The sequence below is a fragment of the Anarhichas minor genome, unplaced genomic scaffold (assembly GCF_050575085.1).
Source record: "Anarhichas minor isolate MPS153535 unplaced genomic scaffold, ASM5057508v1 ptg000014l, whole genome shotgun sequence".
NCBI lineage: Eukaryota > Metazoa > Chordata > Actinopteri > Perciformes > Anarhichadidae > Anarhichas > Anarhichas minor.
Window position 1 is genome coordinate 12,449,192 of NW_027466460.1, and position 23,265 is coordinate 12,472,456.

The 23,265-nt window shown below is 44.4% G+C and overlaps 1 protein-coding gene across 1 annotated transcript in view; it reads left to right on the forward strand.

Moving 5' to 3' along the window:
- Positions 1-547: 547 nt before the first annotated feature.
- The window catches only part of LOC142950103 (protein sidekick-1-like), a 138,640-nt gene continuing 115,922 nt past the window's right edge, over positions 548-23,265 (forward strand). Inside the window, exons 1-6 of the mRNA XM_076092002.1 lie at positions 548-659; positions 1,064-1,181; positions 2,776-2,949; positions 8,212-8,415; positions 10,702-10,808; positions 11,756-11,903. Of these exons, the coding sequence (XP_075948117.1) occupies positions 548-659; positions 1,064-1,181; positions 2,776-2,949; positions 8,212-8,415; positions 10,702-10,808; positions 11,756-11,903 (863 nt within the window). The remainder of the gene's footprint in view (positions 660-1,063; positions 1,182-2,775; positions 2,950-8,211; positions 8,416-10,701; positions 10,809-11,755; positions 11,904-23,265) is intronic.

The following is a 23,265-nucleotide window of genomic DNA, read 5'->3' on the forward strand; positions in this document are numbered from 1 at the left end:
GGCAGGACCTTTTCAGGTGTGAAGGTATGCTTTGTAGCTGCGCTCTTTGTGTTTGAGCGTTGTCTATGTAGAATGGTCTCTTTCATCCCAGTAGTCTATTTTAAACTCTTCTAACCACTGGATTTGGACATTTGGCGTTCATGTGAGAGTTGTTTATGGCTTTAATATAATTTTTGGGCCTGTGAGCTGGACACAGACTGAGCCTCAGGAACGAATGCTAAATGGAAAAACACGAGTGATGCTGCTGTTTAGGATGCTCCACCTTCCGTGCCCAACTTTCCGGCTCCCCGTGCCCTTCTCCTTCCTCACACCTCACCTGCACTTATTTTGCTCAGATGACCTTCTTCTTCTCCCCCGTCGTCCCCCCGCTCCCTCCCCTCTTTACCTCTGTCTGGCCTGCCGGGCTGTCACGGTGATATCCCGGTTGCCGCGGTTTTGATCACCGCCTTCAATAATGAATGAAAGGATACGATTCGTCAATCACTTCAAAACCCCACGTAGCCCACAATGCCCAAGGTCAGGACAGTGGCAGCTGTCAGAGGGGATGATGGCGAGCACAGACAGGTGTGTGGACGGGCTCATGCACAACACGTACGCTCCACAGAGCCCCCTGCGCTTTGTCAAAGGACGGGCGGACCAACATTTAGCAAAACAGGGAAGTGAAATAAACTGAGCTGAAGACTGGGAGGCTTAGAGATGAAGGATACGTGAGAGTGTAGTTTACGCGTTACTTTCTCTATTGTTTCTAATTCTGTTTGTTTAAGAGACGCACACAATTTTCTTTCTTTCTAAGGACTATAATTGACCTTTACACAAATGCTTTTATAACTTTCCTTGAAATTCCATTGTGTGTTCGTAGATTAACATTGACTATTAAATAACTTTCATTTTCTTCAAAACTGCACCAAGTTACAGGACCTTCTCTCACTCTCACTGAAACAAATCTCAAAGTTGTTCCAAAAGTTTAACACACACACACACACATCGACCACATGGTGTGTGTGTGTGTGTGTGCGTGTGTGTGCGTGTGATGTTACCATCTGTGCCACTTTTTGTGCAACAGAAACCATCATGTGGAACATCATGTTTGTGACTTTGACCGAAGATGGGATGTGTGAGACCGTTCAGCTGACACCCGGCCGGTTTCGACAGATCGATAAGACCATCTTTCGTATGTCTGGGTTCGTGTGTGTGTGTGTGTGTGTGTGTGTGTGTGTGTGTGTGTGTGTGTGTGCGTGTGTGTGTGTGTGTGTGTGTGTGTGTGTGTGTGTGTGTGTTGAGTGAGATGGACCCTGGAGTCATGTCACCAGACTATCACATGTCTGAATGTGAAATCTCTCAGTATTACTGTGGATCTGGGTCGAGTGTGTGTGTGTGTGTGTGTGAGAAGCCCAGTGGCTGTGATGTGAAGTCGGGGTTGTGATAGCGTACGACAGGTTCAGGAACAAACTGGTAAAGCCTCAGCCACCATGACACCCTCTGTTGTCCTTGTTCAGATCTGTCCATGGACTTCAAACCTGACTGAATGATAATGTGTGTGTGTGTGTGTGTGTGTGTGTGTGTGTGTGTGTGTGTGTGTGTGTGTGTGTGTGTGTGTGTGTGTGTGTGTGTGCGTGCACAATACAAGTTTGTTTTCTACCTGCAGAAGGACTGTTTTTAATAATGAGATGTAAAATAGAGGCAGAGGGGGGGGGGATAAAAAAAACAATGTGCAGAGAGTAAAACAGAGGAATAATTATTGTGTGCGTGTTTGTGTGTCATTCAAAAGTATCGAGGAGCTTTCACAGTCGCTTGTGTACACAACTTTCTTCAGAGAGAGAGAGAGAGAGGAGGCTGCCGTCTCAGTGGGAAGTATTCCTTTCACTCCCTCCCTACTCTCCCGCTCACCTCCCCTCTCCTCCTGTCCGCCTGTCTGCGCATCAGGAGATAGGAGCTGACAGTTGTTTGTGTGCATGCGTTTCCGTCTGTGTGTGTCCGTCCTTGCATTATGTGCCCCGCAGTGTGGCCCACCTCTTAAATGTCACTGATCACAGTCCACCTGATTAAACAAACCCACCCCCTCCCCTCGCCCTCGGACCCCCCCCCCCCCTACCACCTCCCATATCACCCCTTCATCTCCCACTCCCCTTCTGCCCCAATTATTGCCCCCTTTCCACAGACCTGCACTCCATGCAGCTGCAACATAACTCCCTAAGACACACACACACACACACACACACACACACACACACACACACATGCAAGGACGTAATGTTCTGTTATGTACCAAAGCAGGTTACTGCACATTATCCAGTTGAAGTGCAACGTATTGAAGATTGGCATTATTAAACGCCAGAGGAAGCGACACATTGACATTTTAAAATGAGTGCTCACTCACACATTTTGCTTCGGCTAACCTCTAAAAAGAACTACACAATGGCCAGTCACTAAATGAGCACAGGCCAAATTGGAAAAGGGCCAAAGACAATATGATTACTGGAGGTATTAATTGGGTACATTTGTTTGATTTCACCTGCTACTGTAGCCGAGCAGAACAGAATATTAATGTGAATCCAGACGGGGAAAAAAAGCTGCAATTTCAGCTCAACCTGTTTTCCCGAATGTGTTGCTCCTTGAAAGAATCTAACCAAAACTCTGCGTTATACTATCACCGTCTTTAACATGAAGAAGTACACACACTCGCAAGCAAAGTCAAGGACGTAAACTTTGAACTCTTTTCTGTTCACGATTGTTCGCCCAAGCTTGTGTCTCCTCGTGTTGCGTGTGACGGTGTAGGCGAACGTCTCTCCCGCTCTCACATCTGCCAATCGGCACGTCGGTATCAGTCAGTCAGCTGTCACCTCCTCGCAGACAGCTGTCGGTCAAGGCCGGCGGAAGCCACGGTTGGAGCGGAGCTCGGAAGGAGCTCGGAGGAGGGAGCTGTGATTGGCTGTCAGAGCAGGAAGAGAGGTTAGGGCGGCGTTAATCCGGTCTTCAGTGAGAGGTGCTTTGTTCTCGTATGGAGTCTTGACGTTCAGCAGTCAATTAAAGCAGCTGCCAACTTGAAAAGCCACGAGTTAAACTACCGATCAAAGCACTCGCGCTCGCGTCCTGTTTGCCACGCCTACCATTCTGCTACATCTGACGGTGGATGGAGCAGAGGAAGCATTTTGTTCTCTCGCGTGGCCTTTTTCTGCTGTTTTCCAGTTCAGGAGCAGTGCTTCTAGTCCGGGCAAAAGTCAGTTCCCCGTGGACTCTCTAATTCAGCCGAGGCCTGTTGGGATCAGTGGGTGAGCCGCAGCCTAGTGGGTTAATGTCAGAGCCGCTTTGATTGTATCATCATCAAAGGCAGCAGGTGTTTCGTGCTTAGCTGTCATCTCGTTTGGCCAATACATTCCTTCAGTTAGAGCTCCGTGATGGATGTGTGAGAGACCGGGGGAGTCGTCTATCAGTTGTGTTGCACTTAACGCAGGGAAAGACATTGCGATCCTGAAGGTTGTTATAGTTATGATTCAGGCAGCACAGCTGATCGCAGAAACATAAGCTGGTTCCATTCCGGTCCGGACCAGCTGGTGTAGACATTCAGGAGGTAAAAACATCCAGTGTGTGTGTGTGTGTGTGTGTGTGTGTGTGTGTGTGTGTGTGTGTGTGTGTGTGTGTGTGTGTGTGTGTGTGTGTGTGTGTGTTAAATGAGTCTATTCGTTTGTGTTCCGATCCAGTCGCCGCCCATAAAGGTTATTTTAAACATGTTTGGCTTTTACGACTGGAATCGGCACTGTCATCATCGTTTAGAGGAAGGAATCATTTCGAAAAGGAAAAACAAAGCGACGTGCCATGACAGAGAATTCAATTATATTCCACTTCATCAGCTTTTAGGTCAGAGCCACAGCTCAAGTGAAATTGGCCTCACTCACAGCTTTCTCTGCAGAGTTCTTCTTGCCCACCTTTCTCAATCCACCACTTCAGACACATTTTACATTTTCTTCTGTTTACTTTTACGGCTATCAGAGGTCTATCACGATGATCACGTTATGGACTTATCGTACGATATACGGACGTGATCTAGATCATTTCTGCTGACCTAAATATTGCCCGTTAGCCGACGTGAAGCCGGAATAAACAGCAGGGTTTTTCCTACCATTACAAAACTTGGCCATTGTGCAGGAACTTCATGTTTTTGTTAACAAAGCACAAGAGTCTGTTTTACTTTATTTCTGTATATTTTCAGTGTACTCGCATTATTGTGTTAATGCATTGTCATTAAATGGTCTTCAAATGGCAATAATAAAGTTTATCGCAATTATTTCTGGGATCGTATACCGTGCATTATGTGCTCCTTTCTGAATGTCAAGGCTGAAACAATCGGTGTATTTTGGTGGAAACACTGGTAATGTGTGGGCTGTTGCAGTAATCTTAATTCCTCTTCATGCAGTAAGTATCCATCAACAGCATCAGGGACTATTTCAGGTGCAAAATCACGACACATTGGTATTGTGTTCTCACCCGGGGAGATGGAATTTAATTCCTCAGTCCCTCCACTTTACATTGTTCAATTAATTAGCCTCTTTTCTGACCCTATTTTTCTAACTGGCTGCAATACGCCAAAATCTCAACTCATAATTCTTCCTCCCGCCGCACACACTGTCAGTCCAATTAAGTGTTTTTAAAAGCCTGTAGAAACAAGCGCTGGCAGATTTATTAGATTAAAAAGGAGTAGAACTCATTTGCACCCCATAATCAAATAGACTGCTGTTACCACGGGAACAAAAAAAACTGCCTAGCTATGCAACTTTTACCCGCTTATTCATAGAAAATGTACTTGTGATAAAAGAGTCTGATGTAGTTATTTTCTCCCCTTCAACCTCATGCGTCAAAAAGGCATGGTGTGTGTGTGTGTGTGTGTGTGTGTGTGTGTGTGTGTGTGTGTGTGTGTGTGTGTGTGTGTGTGTGTGTGAGACAGGGAATCAGTATTCACAGACTGTAGGCACTTCTGCCGGCTATGTCTCACAGTAGGGGTTAGCTCTATGAAGATAAAGTGATTTCTCTGGAGTGAGTGACCCTAAATCTGACCTGACACACACATACAAACCCACGCTGTCCACACACACACACACACACACACACACACACACACACACATATCCAATAATTAAGTAGGCCCTGTTGGAATAAGATCCACGGCTCAACTTTAGTTTTATCCTTGCGCTCACTCTTAAGTCAGAGCTCTGACACCACATGGTTTCCTTCCCTTTGTGTATCTGAATGCAAATTGGACTGTTTTGTTTTCTTTGACCACATTCATTTCAAACTTCCAACACAAAATAAACAAAAAGCTTTTACCCGTGCCGTTACCGGTTAGGCAGCACTTTGACCTCATGTCGAGCCGGAGAAAATCTCACATCTCAACACAGCGGTTGCAGTAAAAATTCAGGATTAATCCTGGGATGTTTAAGGCAGCAAGTCGTAAGAATAATGATCGTTACGGGCCCATGACAAGTCATGAAGGGCCTAATTTCCAGAGTCCCTGTAGGAGAGGCGAAGGGGAGAGGAGAGAGATCGTAGTGGACTATCAGCCCCGGAGCAGCGACCCTGATCCTTCTTCTCCTTCTGTCCTTTCATCCTCCTTCGCACCCTCCATCCTCCTTTGCTCCCTCTCCCCTCTATCACAGCGCTCATCTCCCCGGCAAATTGAATTCTTCCCCAGTATCTGCCTAAGCAGCTTCACGAGAGCCGGCCCGGGAGCAGGGACAGGCACATGTCGCGGCAGGAGGAAGTGTGTGTCTGCATGCACATCTGCCTCTCGACTCTCCTGTCACATTTAGAGGCCAATCTCTCTGTTAGGCGACATTCCCCCCCCCCCCCCCGAAGAGGTAAAAAGCAGAGACCTTGAGCTGCCACGCACTTTGACAGAGATGGGCCGAGGGGCAACAAGAGACTTGAGGGAGGGACAAAGAGAGGGGAGGTGGACTTGATAGAGAGACAGGCGGTTGGATGGTACAGCTTGTGAGAAAGACAGACAGGTTAGGAGAAGGGAAGACTGTGAGGGAGGGAGAGTGACATTGAGTGACAGCGAGACAGACAGCGAGGGGGGGAGGGGGGGAGAGAGAGACAGGCGACATCAGTGAGTGAAACAGGCTGTTAGCTGACCTTGCTCCTCTCAGATGTGAGGTTCTCTGCCTCTATCTGTACACCCTAATGGACCCCCTCTAAAGTAGACCATGGGTTTAAATGGCCAAGGGGGGGGGTGCAGCGGTACAAGGTATGAAGTATGAAGAAAGTAGTAGATAAGTGGAATGAAAGGAGGCAGGTGCAAAATGTCCACGTCTTTCTATTTGTACAGTATGTTCGTGTGCCGGCCTTTCTTATTGAGGGTCGTATTTGGTAAGCTGCAAAGGCTGCAATCTGTGCTGCTCTCTCTCTCTCTCTCTCTCTCTCTCTCTCTCTCTCTCTCTCTCTCTCTCTCTTCTCTCACACACACACACACGCAGGCAGGCACACAGCGGTGAGTTATCGTGCTGGTCAGCACTATGACATTGGAGTCTGCATTGCCAGCCATCGTCTGTAGAAACGGAATATTCCAAATAAATCCTTACCCTCACACACACACACACACACGCACACACACACACTCCTATATAAATCTATCTTAGATGGAACACTTCCCTCTTGTGCAGGGAGCAGGCAGCTATCAATCGAGAGAGAGAGAGAGAGAGAGAGAGAAAGAGCGGAAAGCAGAGAAATAGAAGGGGAGAAAAAGGTGGCCCTGAGACATCCACAGGGAATAAGGAATCAGGAAGGAAACGGAGACGAAGTGACACGGCTATAGGAAAGACCGAACGGAGGAAGTTGAAACGGCAGGGAGGAGAGATGATTGATTTGACAGGAAAAGGAGAGAGAGAGAGAGAGAGAGAGAGAGAGAGAGAGAGAGAGAGAGAGAGAATGTAAAACTCTACCTCAGAGTTATGGACCTGTCCATACGTACTGTAGCTAGCAGATAAGACTGCTCCCCTCTAACCCAGCCTGTGTGTGTGTGTATGTGTGTGTGAATGGTTGATGAGTTGAATAAATCGTTTTGCCCCCCCCCACCCCCATGGTACACCCCACACCCAGATGCTGATTTTTGTTTAGTGGATCCAGGCCTGAGCAGCTGCCCACAGGTCCTACAGCTAGTTGCTGTGGACAGACTCTTTAGCCTTTGTGTGCCGGCGAGCCAGGTCTGACCACCTGAGCCAAGAGTTAAAGACTGGTCGCCATTGTTTAGACGGCAGCGGCAGCCGAGCCATTCAGCAAATGTACCTCGCAAGGCCGGGCCAGCGATTCAACAGCATCATCATGAGATGCAATACTGGTACTGTGTACCATATCGTACAATCTCTATGCCTGGATGCTTGACAGTCTAGCCGTACAATGAATGTAAAGTAATAGGATGTCCAAGGTTGTTACATACGTCATCTATATTTGTTATTATCCATTATACACCCATTATACATATGCACCTTTCTCATGTCGCCGCTGTGTGGGCCTCCGTAGAAAACAATAGGCGCGAGTGTTTTGACATGCATCATATGCTACATGTCTTTCCCTTATTGCTAATGTGAAAAGTTATGTCATAATCTGTGATATCGTCCAACAACAAACTACCTTTAGCACACCTTTGACAGTCTGTTGTAATTACTGCAGTTATAAACGTCACAATCTGTGTTTAATATCACATCCATCAGAGAATGAGCTTTTAGAGCACATTGCAACAGTGCGATAGTGGTAGATTTTCTGACACTTTACGGGAGAGCTTTGCAGAGGAAACATTAAAGTGTTTTTTTTATGACTGCAGGAAAAGTGGTAGAGGAACGCTTTGACAGATCTCACTAATGGAGCGGACTTTCTCCAGAGCTAAATCCCGCTAGACGAGTCTCAGGCAGATTTTGGCCGAGTCTCTCGCTCACACTCTTGCTGTGACTAATTATAGGATAAATGAGGGAGTTACAAAGGTGAAAAGGGCAGAGTCTTGGCTGCAGGAGCAGGGAAGAAGACGTGGGTGTGAGTGAAAACAGTAGAATAGAGCCAACATTATTCCAGTCTGGATACATTGTTATTTAAATGTTTTGTTGAAGCCGGTTCTGAGAGGAAAGGACGGAACATGAATGGAAACCTCTTTTTTTTTGTTTTTCTGTGGTGGATGAATTCGGATGCAATCGGCTTCGATGTCCAAGCGTGACCAACTCGGACGTTTTCATGCAACAAAAATAACACGTCTTCCTTTCTGTGTCTCGGTCTGTTAGAGGTCGCTCCCTACCTGCGAGGGGGTGGACAGAGGCAGCAGGTGGTGTTGGAGGGAAACAGGCTGGTGCTGACCTGCCTGGCTGGAGGCAGCTGGCCTCTCCAGTACCGCTGGAGTCTGAACAACAGCAACGTCACCGACTGGACACCGCAGTACAGGTCAGTTACCTGCCAACCGGCTGGTTATGTGTCTGTCAGCCATTCCTTCCTTCTGACAGTCTCCTGTGTGTTCCGTCATGCCCGTAGCATGGAATACAACAGCACGCGAGCACTGGCCCCGAGTGATGGAGTGTGTTTAGAGAAGGTCAGAACATTTAGACAGTGAAGCCTAAGTGAGATTAATAATTACATTAGCATCATAAATATGTATATGGTCTGGGGGAAGAAGTGGAGAACCAATCAATACGTCTGAGCTCTCTTCTTCTTCTTCTTCTTCTTCTTCTTCTTCTCCCCCTCTTCCCTTTCCCCTCTCTCTGTCTGTCCCTGTGTGTGTTGTTGGGTAAGAGCTCAGCAATACCTCTCAGCAAAACTGCAGCTGTGAAACAAAATAGTTTTTCACATCATTCAGAAAGAGAGGGGATCTTGGGAGCACATACGCACTGAGGCAGGGAGAGGTTGAGCCAGCATTTTGTAGGCAGTTGCTGTTCAAGCCAGGAGGCGTTGTGTAGCTCTGGACTGCTCTCAGCGATCTGGCTAGTTTAGTTTGTGTGTGTGTGTGTGTGTGTGTGTGTGTGTGTGTGTGTGTGTGTGTGTGTGTGTGTGTGTGTGTGTGTGTGTGTGTGTGTGTGAGACCATCGGAAAGTCCTGATTTTAGCACATCCACATTACTTACATTTTTCTTTAATGTAGGCAGGTAGAGCGAGTCGAAGGGTTGGCGGTTCGATCCCCAGCTCCTCCTTGCGGGGTACAGGAGCTTGCTGTGTGTCAATGTGTGTGTGTGGGTGATTATTAGACAAATTATAACGAAATCTGTATAAAAGCGCTGTATAAATGCATTCCTTTCCATTTGTACATACTCAAAAGAAGTCGGGCCTTTACAGAATCACACACTTTGTCCCTTTTCAACACCTTCTCTATTCGTCTGATTTATTTTATTTTCAATTACCTCTTATGCTTATGTTTAATGTACTGGACAGTGAATATTTCAGATGAGCAGCGCTGTAAGTGAAACTGATTTACATTAATGGGAACTCCAGTTATGTTTCCTTCTCCAGCGTCAGTTCGGCTACAGTTGCCTGGCACTTTTTTTACACATGGTGAGTTGCAGTAAAACAATTTGTAGGCAAGTTAGACTTCACTCTTGACAAGGCTAGTGTATCGTCTCTAAACAGTTTTACTGACAAATAAAGTTATTTTTCACAAAGTCTTCTTTTTCCAGCCAAGCCTAAAATAGACAATGATATCCACATTTGTTTTTAACATGAAGCCATAATAGGTCTGATGTAAATGATGTGGTCCTCTGCATCCACATTCTTATCCTCTTATCCACATTCTTATCCTCCGCACACGCCTGTTAAAGAATGTAATGGAACACGGACAGAAAGATTAGTTGCGGTGTCCAATATCAAAATCTGTTTCAGGATGAGAGCTGCTGTGTAATGTGCCATTCCTGATTCAGATGGACTTGCCTGTGTGAGTCTTTGATGCACACATGTGTGTGTGTGTGTGTGTGTGTGTGTGTGTGTGTGTGTTGGCACTAAGCATACACTAACAGCCTGGGAGTTAAATACTTGGCTGTCCTGGTATTCATAATGAGCCCCAAAGCGATGTCCAGTTTTACTGTGTCTACCCGGTTTTCATGTAATATATGTGTGTGTGTGCATGTGTGTGTGTGTGCATGGGCATTTGTGTGTTTGTCCAGCATGGCACCAACCTAGATCTTTTGCCAAGCTTCCCATTAGTGAAGCACAGTCCATTAAAACCCCATTAACTACCCCTCTCAGTCAAAAAAACAAAACAAATATGTGCACAGTCACAAACATTCTCATACACAACTCACACACACGTACACACATCTACTGTACGTACGCACCACTTTGCCTTCCCCTCTGTTATCGTGGAACGTTGACAACATTAGGCCCAATCCATTATCCGAACAAGGTCATGAAAGGGAATTGCACAAGAGTGCATACATATGGACAAACAGACCTCCACCTTCTTTCCCTTCTGTCTTGTTGGTCTCCAAACTGGCCAAAATGTATTTAACTTATTCTGTCTGCAATTAAATAAAGCACAAGAAATAACAATAAAATGAACAAAGTTCATAAACTGAATTTAAAAAAAAAGTTGTTTGAGTCAAGTCAAGTTTTTATGAATGACCTGTTTGTGATTGCTGATTGTGTTGGTGGTAAAAATGACCCATGAATCCTGTTGATTAACAGCTCAGGGATAAAAAAGACACAGCCTCATCATCACCATGCTGTCTCTGTGTCCGTCCATCTTTAGGTTGTCTGTCCGGTCTCTGAAGAGGACTGATGCTGGCCTGTATCAGTGCATGGTGAGGAACCGGATGGGAGCAGTCATACACAGGAGAACAGAGGTGCAGGTGGCCTGTGAGTACACACGTGTTTCTTGTTTTTTCTATTCTAATAACACCAATACGGGAGTTTTTTTTTTTCAATGGCTAAGGATGCTGGTTTTGAAGGAAACGGATCCAGCACGGCAACAAGCAGCCTCTCTCTTAAAGTCCAGCTGAAATCCCAATTAGTCATCCCCTCTTTGCAGTCGGAAATAGTGTCAAAGTAAATTAACTTTTTTATGTTGCAATAACTGGAAGAAAGGGAAAAAACGGTATTTTCATTTTCTCTCTAAACACCCAATTTAATTTCAGTTGGACTTCAATTATTTAATGTAATATGTGGAAAGCATTTAAGCATTAAAATACCGAGCATACACTAACTCCAAAAAATACATCCACGTTGCATTTTTTAAGACAAATGGCCCAGTCACAGCAGCCTTTAAAACAGTGAAATCAGTTAATTTAATTGAATCGTTGCAATGAGTGGAATTGTTTCGGGGGCAAAGCAAATGTGTGTGAACTTCCACACACAGTCAGCGAGCCTTCTTGACAGCGCTGCCCTAGTGGGGATCAAAGAGTCAACAATGGAGGAAACTACAGTATCAAAGACACCTCTTGAATAAACAGTTTGAACTTATTGTCCCGCTAACTAGCTTGCTAACTGACGCTGAGAGCTTCAATACATCGCTGTATTGAATGAAATGATGTGGGACTATCAGGGGCCTAGTACAGAGGGAATAAGAAGAAATTCTGAGAGCTTTTGTAACTGACTGCGCCGACAGCTAGCGTGTTAGCGGTTAGCTCGCCAGCTACACCTGCGAGTAAAGTCACTACGTCACCAAGCTATGGATTTTTGATGGGCCGTTTTCTGCTGTGACCATGCTGCTTCTTCAGTGATTTGCATTGCTTTGTATTCATATAATTGTAATTTGATACGTTGATATTGATACTCGTGCCCGTCACACCTCTTTCGTCCTCCAGTTACGGGGAAGTTCGCCACTGAGGAGCAGAGAAAGACAGTGACCCAGGGCCGAGCAGCCGTCATCAGCCAGCCTCCCCTCGCCTCCTTCCCCCGACCCCTGGTCACATGGTACAAAGACGGACACAAGATAATCCCCAACAACCAAATGTAGGTGTCTCTTCATTCCCTGTCTCACCCTCTCTCTCTCTCTCTCTCTCTCTCTTTCTGTCTGACCTATGCAGACACACTGACAAAAAAATATCGCTTGAGATACAATTTCAATTTTACACTTCTTACCCCTCCGTGGTATAACAATTAGCATGCGGCAGAAGCACAAAAGCAATTTTTAATCCTTGCACACCAATTGTTATGAATAATACCCCATTTAGATAACTGACCCTATTCATTAGACATCTCTACAAAAGACCCAGGACATTATCAAAAGAGGATAAAATGGATTTTTCAATGAATCAAATGGTTTTCTCTTGTCTGATCTGCAAGGTCATTAAGTAATTTTGAGTGCACCGGAGCTGTTCTTCTGTATTAATTGTACAGCAGAGGGCCCCTGGATGTGTGGTGTGAGCTGCATTTCACACTCTTTTGTTTAATGCTGTTGTCGGGCTGTTTTTGAAATGCCGGTAATTTGCATATTATTCCGTAGCTCCTATACCGCTATCCTGTCAGTGTCGTTATTTAGAAAAATGTTCATACAGTGTATTAACGATGTAATTATTCAGACAGAGCCGGGACGTGTATATTTGTTGTGAAAGGTTCCTCAGAGTAATGTGCTGTAGATTGAGGCAGTATCTTAAGTTATTTTGGAATATCCGTTTGAATCTACTCGCCGCTGAAAGTAGGTGTCTGAGATACAGACCTTCGGGGGTTTCATTAGGCGGCTCTCAAAGCCCGAGATAACTAACTCCCCATTAAGAACACCAACTGCTCCCCTGTGTGTTATTGAAGGAAATTGTCAGTGGCCTTGCTGTACACTTAAATGGCCAGATAGCAACTTTTTCATTCCTTTTATGACAGTCACCGCCGCAAAAGTGCTTGTGAGAAAGCCTTGTGGAGTCGGGGTACATTAGCAGTTTTTTTAAATTTATTTACTTCATCATTTTTTTGTTGTTGGTTCACACCAAGATTGACTCGGCTTTTTAATTTGAATGGACCCGGAAAATGGCTCTCCTGTTAACTTAATGGGACTCCATTGAGTGTGGTAATGAGGATGGATTCAAGACACTGCCGGTATATAAAGTGTTTACTGTCAACATCACCACTACAGTGCCCTCACCCTTTACAAATAAGAGCGCTACTGCCACTACCACTGGCGGGTAAGAATAAAAAATGAATAAATATCTGTCTGAAGTGTGAAAAAATTGGCTCCTAGTGCTCCAAATGTTCACCTGCCCATCAATTAATATAATGGCCACTTAACCACATCAGAGTGGTATTGACAGCCGGGTACAAAGAGCCGCCCAGACTCTCTACAAATCTCATCCAGATCCCTTTGTAACAGAAGAAGTCCAAGTTCGAGTCCAGCCTCACAGAGCCGCTAGAGAGGCTGCTGACTCGGATGCTCTGAAAGAACTATTTAGTAAGACGTGTTGTTCGGCCACGTCGGACGGCAAAAGTGTAAATAAAAGCCAGCCGTCGTAAAGAGAAGCGAGACACTATAATCATTTAAATATGGGGGAAATGTAGTAAATCAATATATGTATACTGTTAATATTCATATATATTATTAACCTACCCTTTATATATTATTAATCATACATTATATATGATTCATCTTCCTCTAGTTACTTAATTAAAAGCTTACCAGAACCTGTAGATCTGTGTTCATATGAGCACAAAGAACAAACTATCTGTTTGCCATTTCCTTCAAGATTGTGTCACAAGATTGTGTCCGCTCTGTTTGGCGGTGGGGATCCGGTCTGGAAGATCCCCCGATCCAGAACCAGTTGCAAGCGTAACAGAAGCCATCAATAGTAGAAGCATGACATATAGAGATAATGAACGTTGAGTTGAAGTCGGGGTGGCGGCAGAGATTGCAGAGTCGGCGCTGATGTAACGGTTGCAGCAGTAGGTTTAGCGGAGCAGCTACAACGCGGCGTGATTTGACAGCGAGCGATGTGCCGTCACACAGGGAGCCCGACGATCGCGACACGGATGACGCCGTGGCCTGTGTCGGAGCCAGTATGTGCTGGTAATGTGGCTACATCGGCTCCATTTCTCTTTGGCCTTTATCTTAATTGAGTTTCGGGGGGAAAAAACAGTTTAACATCCTGCCCAAAATTGCACAGTCCCTGCATTTTATTATCAAGATAACCCATTAAATTCATGGTTTTCCTCAGCTATTTACTGCAGACAGAGTTAGTTCCCACTGAATACCTGAATGCCTCCCCTGAAGACATTTCTATGAAATACAATGTTAGGGGCATTCTGGGGATAAAAAAAAGGGAGGTGCTGTTTCACACAACAGCGGCCTTACACTTAATGTAGGAGATGTTTTATTTGGACCATATACCGGTTTTATGCAGAGAGACGGAGACGCGCCACTTCCATTAATTTGATATAAATCATGTTGCTCCATCTCAATTAACTCTCGAGTGTCCAGGACGACCTCTCGCTTCCTGATCAGAGAGACAAACAGAGAGAGATTCAAGGGTCAGCATTTCAAATCATACGTTTCTTCACACCCTCTGACACGATCGGCCGTGACAATCTGTCACGGACAAGCTGGTCTTTCATGACAATAGGTCATTCTTTAGAGCTATTCATGTAGCGGCTCGGATATCTGCAGGTTCTGAAGGTTTGATGTGTTTTAATTCAAATATACAAATGTATAAACCTTAAGTTTAATAAGCAAGCTTAACTATAAAAGCCTCCTTCGAGAATTCAAGGTAGCACCGGGTGATTCATTGATGAGTGAAGTATTCTTTTAAATTGGAATTTATTTATTTTCAACATTAGCATTTCATCTGATTCGTACTTAAAAAGGAAAACAGAGCGTGAACTTCTCTGAGTCGGCGCACCACTTAAACCTGTCATCCTTGAGCATTTTCTAGTAGTTTTGAGTATATTTTGTGATTATGCAGTTTTTCAAGTGTTTAATAATGTTCTTTTAGTTATACTAGACTCTTTGGAACGAATAAACCCACATGTGACATGAGACGTTAATTAATAATTGCTTAATCTTAAGCAAAAGAACTATCCAAAAAGTGCTGATTGCAAACTGCTCTTTGCAGCTCTTCTACTCCATGTTGTTTAAGTCTGAAATAATGGATCGTGTAAAAAGTCATTTTGAAGCAGTGGATTTGATTCAATGTCAAATTATTCTTTGTAAAGTCGATATACCGGACTCCCAAGTACTCAGTAGAGAGAGACTAGAAGAGTCCGTCGCCCAGATAGGATTTCTTCATTGCTGTCATGGGGCTCCCGGCGGTCCTGTGTGAGGTGGGCACTGCGTTTGGGCCGAGAGGACCTGACTGGTGTGCAACTTTGAAGCAGTTTAGGATTCAAGGCTTTTCACACCAGTACCTGTATCCATGGCAACAAGAAAAAAACAGGTTCTGCCACTTGCGGAGTCTGGTTATTATGGTAATATATTTTGTGATATAGAAATCATTTGAATGATATTGTTAGATAGTTAAAAAAAGCGTATCCAGAAACATTTCATCCCCGTGATTTTATGAATTTTTTTATTTTGTCTCTGCCCTTCAAAGAACCCACACACACACACACACCTGTAATATGACTTGAAAAAGGGTCATCTTCAAGTATTAATGTAATCTAGATAACAACTTTTTATTTTTGCATTGTGAGAGGAAACATTCTGATTTGCTTGCGCCACACATACACACCGTGATTCATGCATAACACTTCCTTTGAACCCTCATAGAAAAGACTAATTTGCACCTTTCTTCACAGCTTCCCTCTTGTCTCTACAAGACGTGTCTCCCTCTCCTCCTCTCACCTCGCCGCTCCATCTCTCTCTCACTCCGGCTTTTCAGCCTCTAAATTATTCTTTATATGGCATTGTTCCCATGCGTTGGCTCTCCCTCTCTCCCTCTCTGTCTCTTTTACGGTCATTATCATGCTACAGGATATACTGTTACAGAAGCCATAAACTTCTGTTCCTGAATAAACTGCTTAACTGCTGTGCTGCACCCCCCCCCCACACACACACACACACACACACACACACACACAATCTGTCTCTCCAGACCAATCTCAGTTGCATCTACCTGGCTCTAACGTCTGTGTGTGCGGCCATGCGTGTCAGCTGAATATTTGCACGGTTCTGCCTGTGTAACAGTGTGTGTAAAGCTGTGTGTGGAGCCGTTGGCGTACGCGTTGGTGTTTGTGAGCGAGGTTACGCTGGCTGATCCTGCGGTCCGGTGAGACAGGGCCAGATGGCGCCTGGCGGTTGGCTGTCTTCGTGGTGACCGAGCTGATGATGTTGTTTATGAAGTTTATTGATCCGATATGCATCGCTCCCAGAGTCCCAAGCCCCATTTCGCTGTCTGCCTCTCTGCCTCTCCCACCGCTCTCAATTTACGTCTGTGTGTCTGCCCCTAACCCCTTTCTGCATATACAACACACACACACACAACCCTGCTCCCTCTGTGTGTCTAAGCGTCGCCTTACCCATCACGTCCACACACACACATCCTGTTTGTGTATGACATTACCCAAACTCCCCAGCCCTCAAAGTACTGGCCAGCAAAGAGCGTACAAGCTGTCACTTCCCACACATTCTGCTCCAATCTAATAGAGCTCACACTCCCTGCCCCCTTCTATCTCCTTGCTGCACTGCCATCACTCTAATTTCCCACCCCCCCCCCCACCACCCTCCCTTGCCATCCTTCCTCCAATTTTCACATGAGCTCTAGACTTCACACATAATTGAGTGTGTTTTCTTCTTTCATGTTGCTGTCCAGCAGCAGTCAAAACAACTTCGGGACAGCGCCGCCGCTGATATATATTTGTAGCTGTGACCTGCAGCCCAGGTCGAGAAGAGCGCGCCGCTGTTTTTTTAATTAGCTCTGAGGCCTGTGGCAGACGGACGTGAAACGATACTCGTAGCCAGCAGCTTTTAAGCGGACAGCACGCAGGAGGAGAATTAGAACTCTTCTATCTTCTTCTGTCGGTGCGCCCTGATTGATCGAATACAGGCAGTGATCTATGCAGAACCATGGCAGGGCAGGCGGCAAATATTTCAGTTTCTCGTTGCTGGGGAGTCGAGTGGTGCGGAGAGCGCTGGTGTCACAGGTGGTCAATGTCAGGACTGAGCCTTCTGGGAAATATTTCTCCTCACAGACCTGGCCTAAGCAGCCATATGCTGTGGAGGTGTGTGTGTGTGTGTGTGTGTGTGTGTCTTCACATTCATTCATTTTAATTTGTCAAACCCCACTTAAACAGAGGGAGCAATTCATTATTTTGCAGCTTTCCATCTCTCACACTCACACACACACACACACACACAGCAGAGGTCTGAACAGAAGGAACTTTCTCGCTGTCTGAACTTTGCGAGCAGATGTTTTGTGTGTTTGTGTCTGCGGGCGTGTGCACATATGCATGTGTGTGTTTTCGACAGACAGCAAGCTCAAGAGTGAAAGAGCATCATTTGGAGGCAGACTCAGAGGATGTGTTGGCTTAAATCCCACCACATGTTGAAAATACAAGCGCCCATTTGAAAGATCTTCCATCCACAACGGCACCGCTGCGGTTCATAATGACTCAGTTTCTCACGGCAGCCAAAGGGGAGGATCAAAGTGACTGAGACTGAGGTAGAAGAAGAAATAGGGGGGGAAATAGTAACAGGAAATGAATATGGAGTAAAGAGTTTAATCTATTGTGTCTGTGACTTAATCTCCAGAGTCACCGGGAGCTTAGATACTGTATGTGACTTTCTTCTCAATGATATGTTTTAGTTACTTTTGGGATCACAAAAGCATCCCAGACTAGTCGGATTTTAAGACATATGGCTGCACTAAGAAGAGCCATGTGCCAAAGTTTCCTCTACTTACTCATGTATTGTATTCTACACCCCCCCCCCCCATTTATATGTCTTTGTTAAGGATTTCACTTAAGTTGCATAAACAAGCTCACATACCGATTCCTTCTTTGACGCTATGGAACTTTTAGAAACTTGGCTGTTTACACGACATTAACGGAGTCATAAGTTACAAAGTTGAATTCAAATCCAACTTTCTCCAAACATTCACAGCACATTTAGAAACCTCACTTCACGTCAACGCACTGGAAGAACTGCTGCCACAGCACGTAGTATGTTGTCAGTTGTGGTCTTGCTGTAGTTAAATATTGTAATATTTCCTGCATTAGCGAGCCAATCAGCCTCACTCTTGCGAGGCAATCCACTTGATGAATAGACCCGACTTATTAGTCTGACTCGCTTGCCAAATAAATGCCCATATATGTCTTCATTAGCTGTGTCTGCCCGCATTTGAAGCCTGTGCATTAATGCAATGCATTAGCTAGACAACTCTCTAGAAAATATTAGATTCATAGAAAGGTCTGGCTATTGTTTTGTGTCCTTTTGAGTCCCATGCTGCTGTCTTCATAATAGCTCAGGTCTGCTAATTGATTTAAAAATGGCAAAAAAAAGAAACTACCTGACCAAGGAGTTGTGTTAAAGTGAATTGCCTCTTTGTCACTAATGGCAGTGAATGGCATTGGCTAAAAGATATACCACTATGATCAGCATTTAGCATTTCACAGTAGATTAGAAGAAAATAAAAGACGGGACACAAAGCAACAGGAATTCATTTTTTGAATCCCATCCGAACTGATATTTTCCAATTTACCTCTCCTTCCCTTTCGCCTTTTGTGCCCCTCTTTTTTTTTTTTTCCTTCCCTCTTTCCATCCCTTTCCATAATTGAATTGCTTCTTTGGTCGCTTAATGTGGCGGCAAATAACAGAATGAAAATTCTCTACAGTAAACTCTTCCATTTCCACTTCAATAACTTACCTCTCTCTTCATTTGAACAGAAACGGTGTTGCTCTGTCTCTCTCTTGTTTGCTTCTTGTTCTCACCCCGTCTCTCGCTCACTTCGTCCTTCCTTCTTGTTCTCACCCCGTCTCTCGCTCACTTCGTCCTTCCTTCTTGTTCTCACCCCGTCTGTCGCTCACTTCGTCCTTCCTTCTTGTCAGGTGGTATTAGTGGTTGTTGATCCCAGTTCAAAGGGAAGATGGTAATCTTGGTATTCCTCTGCTTTTGACCTTTTAAAGTCTTTAAGGGGAAACGATGAATACTTAAATGTTTCCGATCGTAGCAAAGCTGTGGGAGTTGATCTGTCTCGGTGTTGTTTCTACGCTGGTGAATTTTTGGTTGTTAAGCCGTGTGCTGTTTAAAATAATGACTTACTCGTGGAACTAATTGGCAGCAAAGTCTGAATTTTATACACTTAAGTTAGAGACACTTGTGCCAAGGAATTGACCATTTAAAGCAAAATGGTTATAGATTTGGCAGACACATAAATCTACGTTCAGTAGATTTATGTGTCTAAGCAGCAGTGTTTTTAATGCTGGTACAACTAATCCCCTCTTGATAAATACACACAAACATTCATTATATTATAGAATACCTTAAAAAGGAGGAGGAGTTTGGGTTGCATTGGCATTAAGGCATCAGCTGACTAACAGTGAGGAGTGTGAGGTCATAACGGCTGCGCTGTACACGTGCATGATCAGCATTCAACGTTACCAGTCAAGTGTTAGCCAAACAGCCGATGAATGAGCCAGTGATTGTGAAGCATGAATGAAGCAGCTGATGACAATCAGCTAATGCAAGCGGTGCTCTGCCTGAACTACTGCTGCACCGCGGTCCTTTAGCTTTAAGTGAGGTCATGTTCAGCACTAAAAGAACTCCGTCTTTCATCGACTTCAATGGAGCCACTTTGATGCGGAGGGCTCTGTACCACAAATGTGTCTCATTCACTGCTCCCTACTCACTATGCAGGGAGTTCTAAATAGAGGACTATGTAGAGAGGTGCGCCTGTAACCATATTGATTTTGGTCCGATACTGACTCAAATAGCTCGATCAGGTCTCATTGACAATGGGCTGATCTGCTATCAGATACCATTGTTTTAACAAATAGCAATTCAGTAAATTCATATCTATGTTTCCTCACATTTTCTTTTGCAAAGTTAGGAAAAGAATGTAGAAGTCGAGCCTGATGTTGCCTTACACATATAAGAACGATCCCAGTGTCGTTCACACAGTGAGGCCTACAGCTTATTGATAAAACACTGTATCCGATCGGTACCCAAAGCCCAGGTATCAGTATTGGGAGTAAAAAACTTTGATCGATACGTCCCTACTATATAGTGAACTCATCAGCAACATTTAGGGTTGGCTGGAGAACCATCCATGATAAACAGCGTCTCCTCTTAACAAAATACTCAGAAAAATACTCAAATGAGTGAGTTGAAGTGCCCCCTGGTAACCAGTGATGCATCCCATATGTCCAGGGCTTTTATTCTGAAAGGTATACACCGAAGGACTAACACTGTATGCGCTGCCGTTGTGAATGTGGCGACGTATTTTCACAAATGAATAAATACAAAGTACTTTGTTGTTTTTTTGTTGTTGTGATGCTCTTCCCACATTAAATATGATATTTTTCCGCTCATGGATTTGTCTCGATGGCGCTGTTCTCTCTCCTCTCGTCTGTTCTTCTGTCAGCATGATGGTATACAGTGCTTGGTTAAGTGACCGTCATTGTCCGCTATTATTCACAATGCATTGTGCGATACTTTGAATCCACTATATTGGGTATAATCCCACTATACAGTACATACTACAAAATGGAGAACTCTGGGTCGTCCGAACATTCCTGGTAGATGACTTTGTTTTTCATTTCTTCTTTTGCGGTGTATCATAATCTCAATCAAGGATGGACATCCTGCATCGTATTCGTCTCACTGGTACCTGAAGCAACCATGAAGCAACCACTTGGATTATTTTAATGGAGGCCTGTTTTCAATTCAAAAGCTCATTTGGTATATTTCTTATTTAATCTTTTTGCTTTTTTTCCCTCACATTTCTGTCCAGATGTCTTGTTAGTTGCTCATTTCCCTTTTTGCCGAGCGAGCTGTTTGTGAGGGAATTGGAGAGCACGATGTGTGTGGAGGTTAAATTGTTAAAACCCTGACGTGTGTGTGTGTGTGTTGTTGTTGTGTGTTTACACACAGAGTATCTGTAAATACACGCATAATGTATTCAGTTGAGATTACTAATCATCTCTACATTTTTAATCAACCATTTAAATATTTGCAGAAATGATTTTCTAACCGTAGATTTTGAAACTACTTCGCTGGCTCTTTACAGTCGACGTCTCCTCCTCTCCATGTGTGATCAGTTCAACGTGCGTACGTTCTGTCTGCTGGCAAACGACTGTTTTTTTTTGCTTTAAAAAAATTGGCCAGAGGCGACTTATTCTACCGCCACGATTATTCATGAATTTTGCAGTAAAAAAAAAAAAGAAGAAAAATCAGATGACTTGTTTAATTTTTAATGTTATCACTGTACTGCATTGGGAGTGAGGGAGCGACACATGTTGCAAAGGGAGACAGCGAACAAGGGGTTGCTTTAATTGCATTGCATTTCCTGGTAATATTATTCATTGTCAAGGTGGAGTGGGATGGAATTGCATTATGAAGACAGCACTTTAGGGCCTGCTGTCGGACTATGAATATTCATCGCTTGTTCTGCCAAAAGCAATTTGTTGTCGCTTTGTTTAAAACTGTTGATGTGGTTTCCAAGGCTGTAGGCTATGAGTAGAACCACACGGATGCCACAAGGTAAAAAAAAAACCCTGTGCTTTTACTAGATTACGCTTTATTTCCTATCGTGGTGCAGAACTGGATATTTAAGAGTTGATAGCCTTATTATTTTTCAGAGCCCAGCTCGCAGTCAGATATTCTGTTGTTTGCTGAGATAACAGCCTCGATGTCTGGCGGATATATCGGGTGAAGTCGAGGCTCCCCTCATCTGTCCTTAACTCGTGTGCGTCCCTTCTTTGTAAACGCCTTCCAAAATTTGCTGTCTTCATTTCTCAAACAACCGCGGTGAAAATCAAACTTTTTTTTAAAGTCGAAAGTAGAAAAGACATTAACTCTGAGGCTGCACTTAATGACTCTCCCAAATGACAGAGGCTTACTCTGCCTCACTCACTCACGGGAGGGAGACGAGCAGCGGGAGAGGGAGGAGGGGGAGTGAGGAGGAGGAGGAGGGGGAGTGAGGAGTGAGGAGGAGGAGGAGGAGGAGGAACAAAAAGCTCCCTAAACTGCAGGACTGCGACACAGATGATTGCATCACAGTTGCAAAATATGTTACTATTAACTACCGTGATTATTCCTTTAACATATTTGAATTGCCCTCGAATAATCACCGTAGTTGTTTGTGTTCCTGTAGCAGCAAATAAATACTTTATACACCATAACAAAGTCCTATTAGGCCATTGTTAACAAGGCCCCCGGCTCTGGTATTAAAGCCATCTGCCGTCTGTATCTGGAGAAGCCAAGGCATATGCCAATGGAAGGTAAACACGCGTGGCACACATTATCACAGCAGCGTGACTGAATTCACAAGAACTCCTCATTTTGATCTCAGGCAGAGTCATCTACAGTAGATCTATGCAGCGCATACAGTGTGTTCAGATTTGTGAAGAAGTAGCACTCAGGGTGTAGAGCCGCCATGACTCACTCTGAGGTTTGCTGTGCACTCAGCTTCACAGAGGCACTCTGGCATCATCAGTGGGGGGGGGGGATGTACCTGCCTGTCATTTTCTTTTTCCTCCTGTAAGGGACAACCTGTTCTGCCTCAAATGAAAAGTAAACGCAGGCTGTCCCACTTCCTGTCAAAATGTCCCCGTATCCATCAAGTTTGCTTTTACCCATTCTGGTCCGGACGGTTGAATGGATTGCTATGCAACTTTGTATCGACAATGATGTTACCTAAAGAGTGAATATTACTGATTTTGAACACGGTTGGCCCGTTAGATCCTCCTGTCTGCATGCCGAAGTGTCCTTGAGCCAGGCACTGAACCCCCAAGTTGCTCCCCGGGCGCTTTACAGCAGCTCACTGCTCCTAAATGCTTAGGATGGATTAAATGCAGTGGTCGGATTTACCTTATGCTGTACGTGATTGTATGGCCAAAAAAAAGTGGACCACCAAAATAGATATTTTATAAAATATTTGTTGAATTAGTGATATTTAAATATTGCCAGACTACGCTGCTCATGCGTTGGTGCATTTACTCATATGCTCATATCTTTTTTTCGGAGACAATAGCTAAGCAAATGGTGTTGTTTGACTCAGGGGTGAAGAGTTCGACTAACCTGACAACAACACAAACAAATGCAAATGGCTTCAAATGACAAAGAACCAGACAAACCTCAACAAAATAACAAAAAGGACATTTGTGAAGTCTCCTGTATCCTGGCGTTAAGTGGGAAAGTATTCTGCAAAGCATGTACACCGTCTCATTAAGTGACGCATT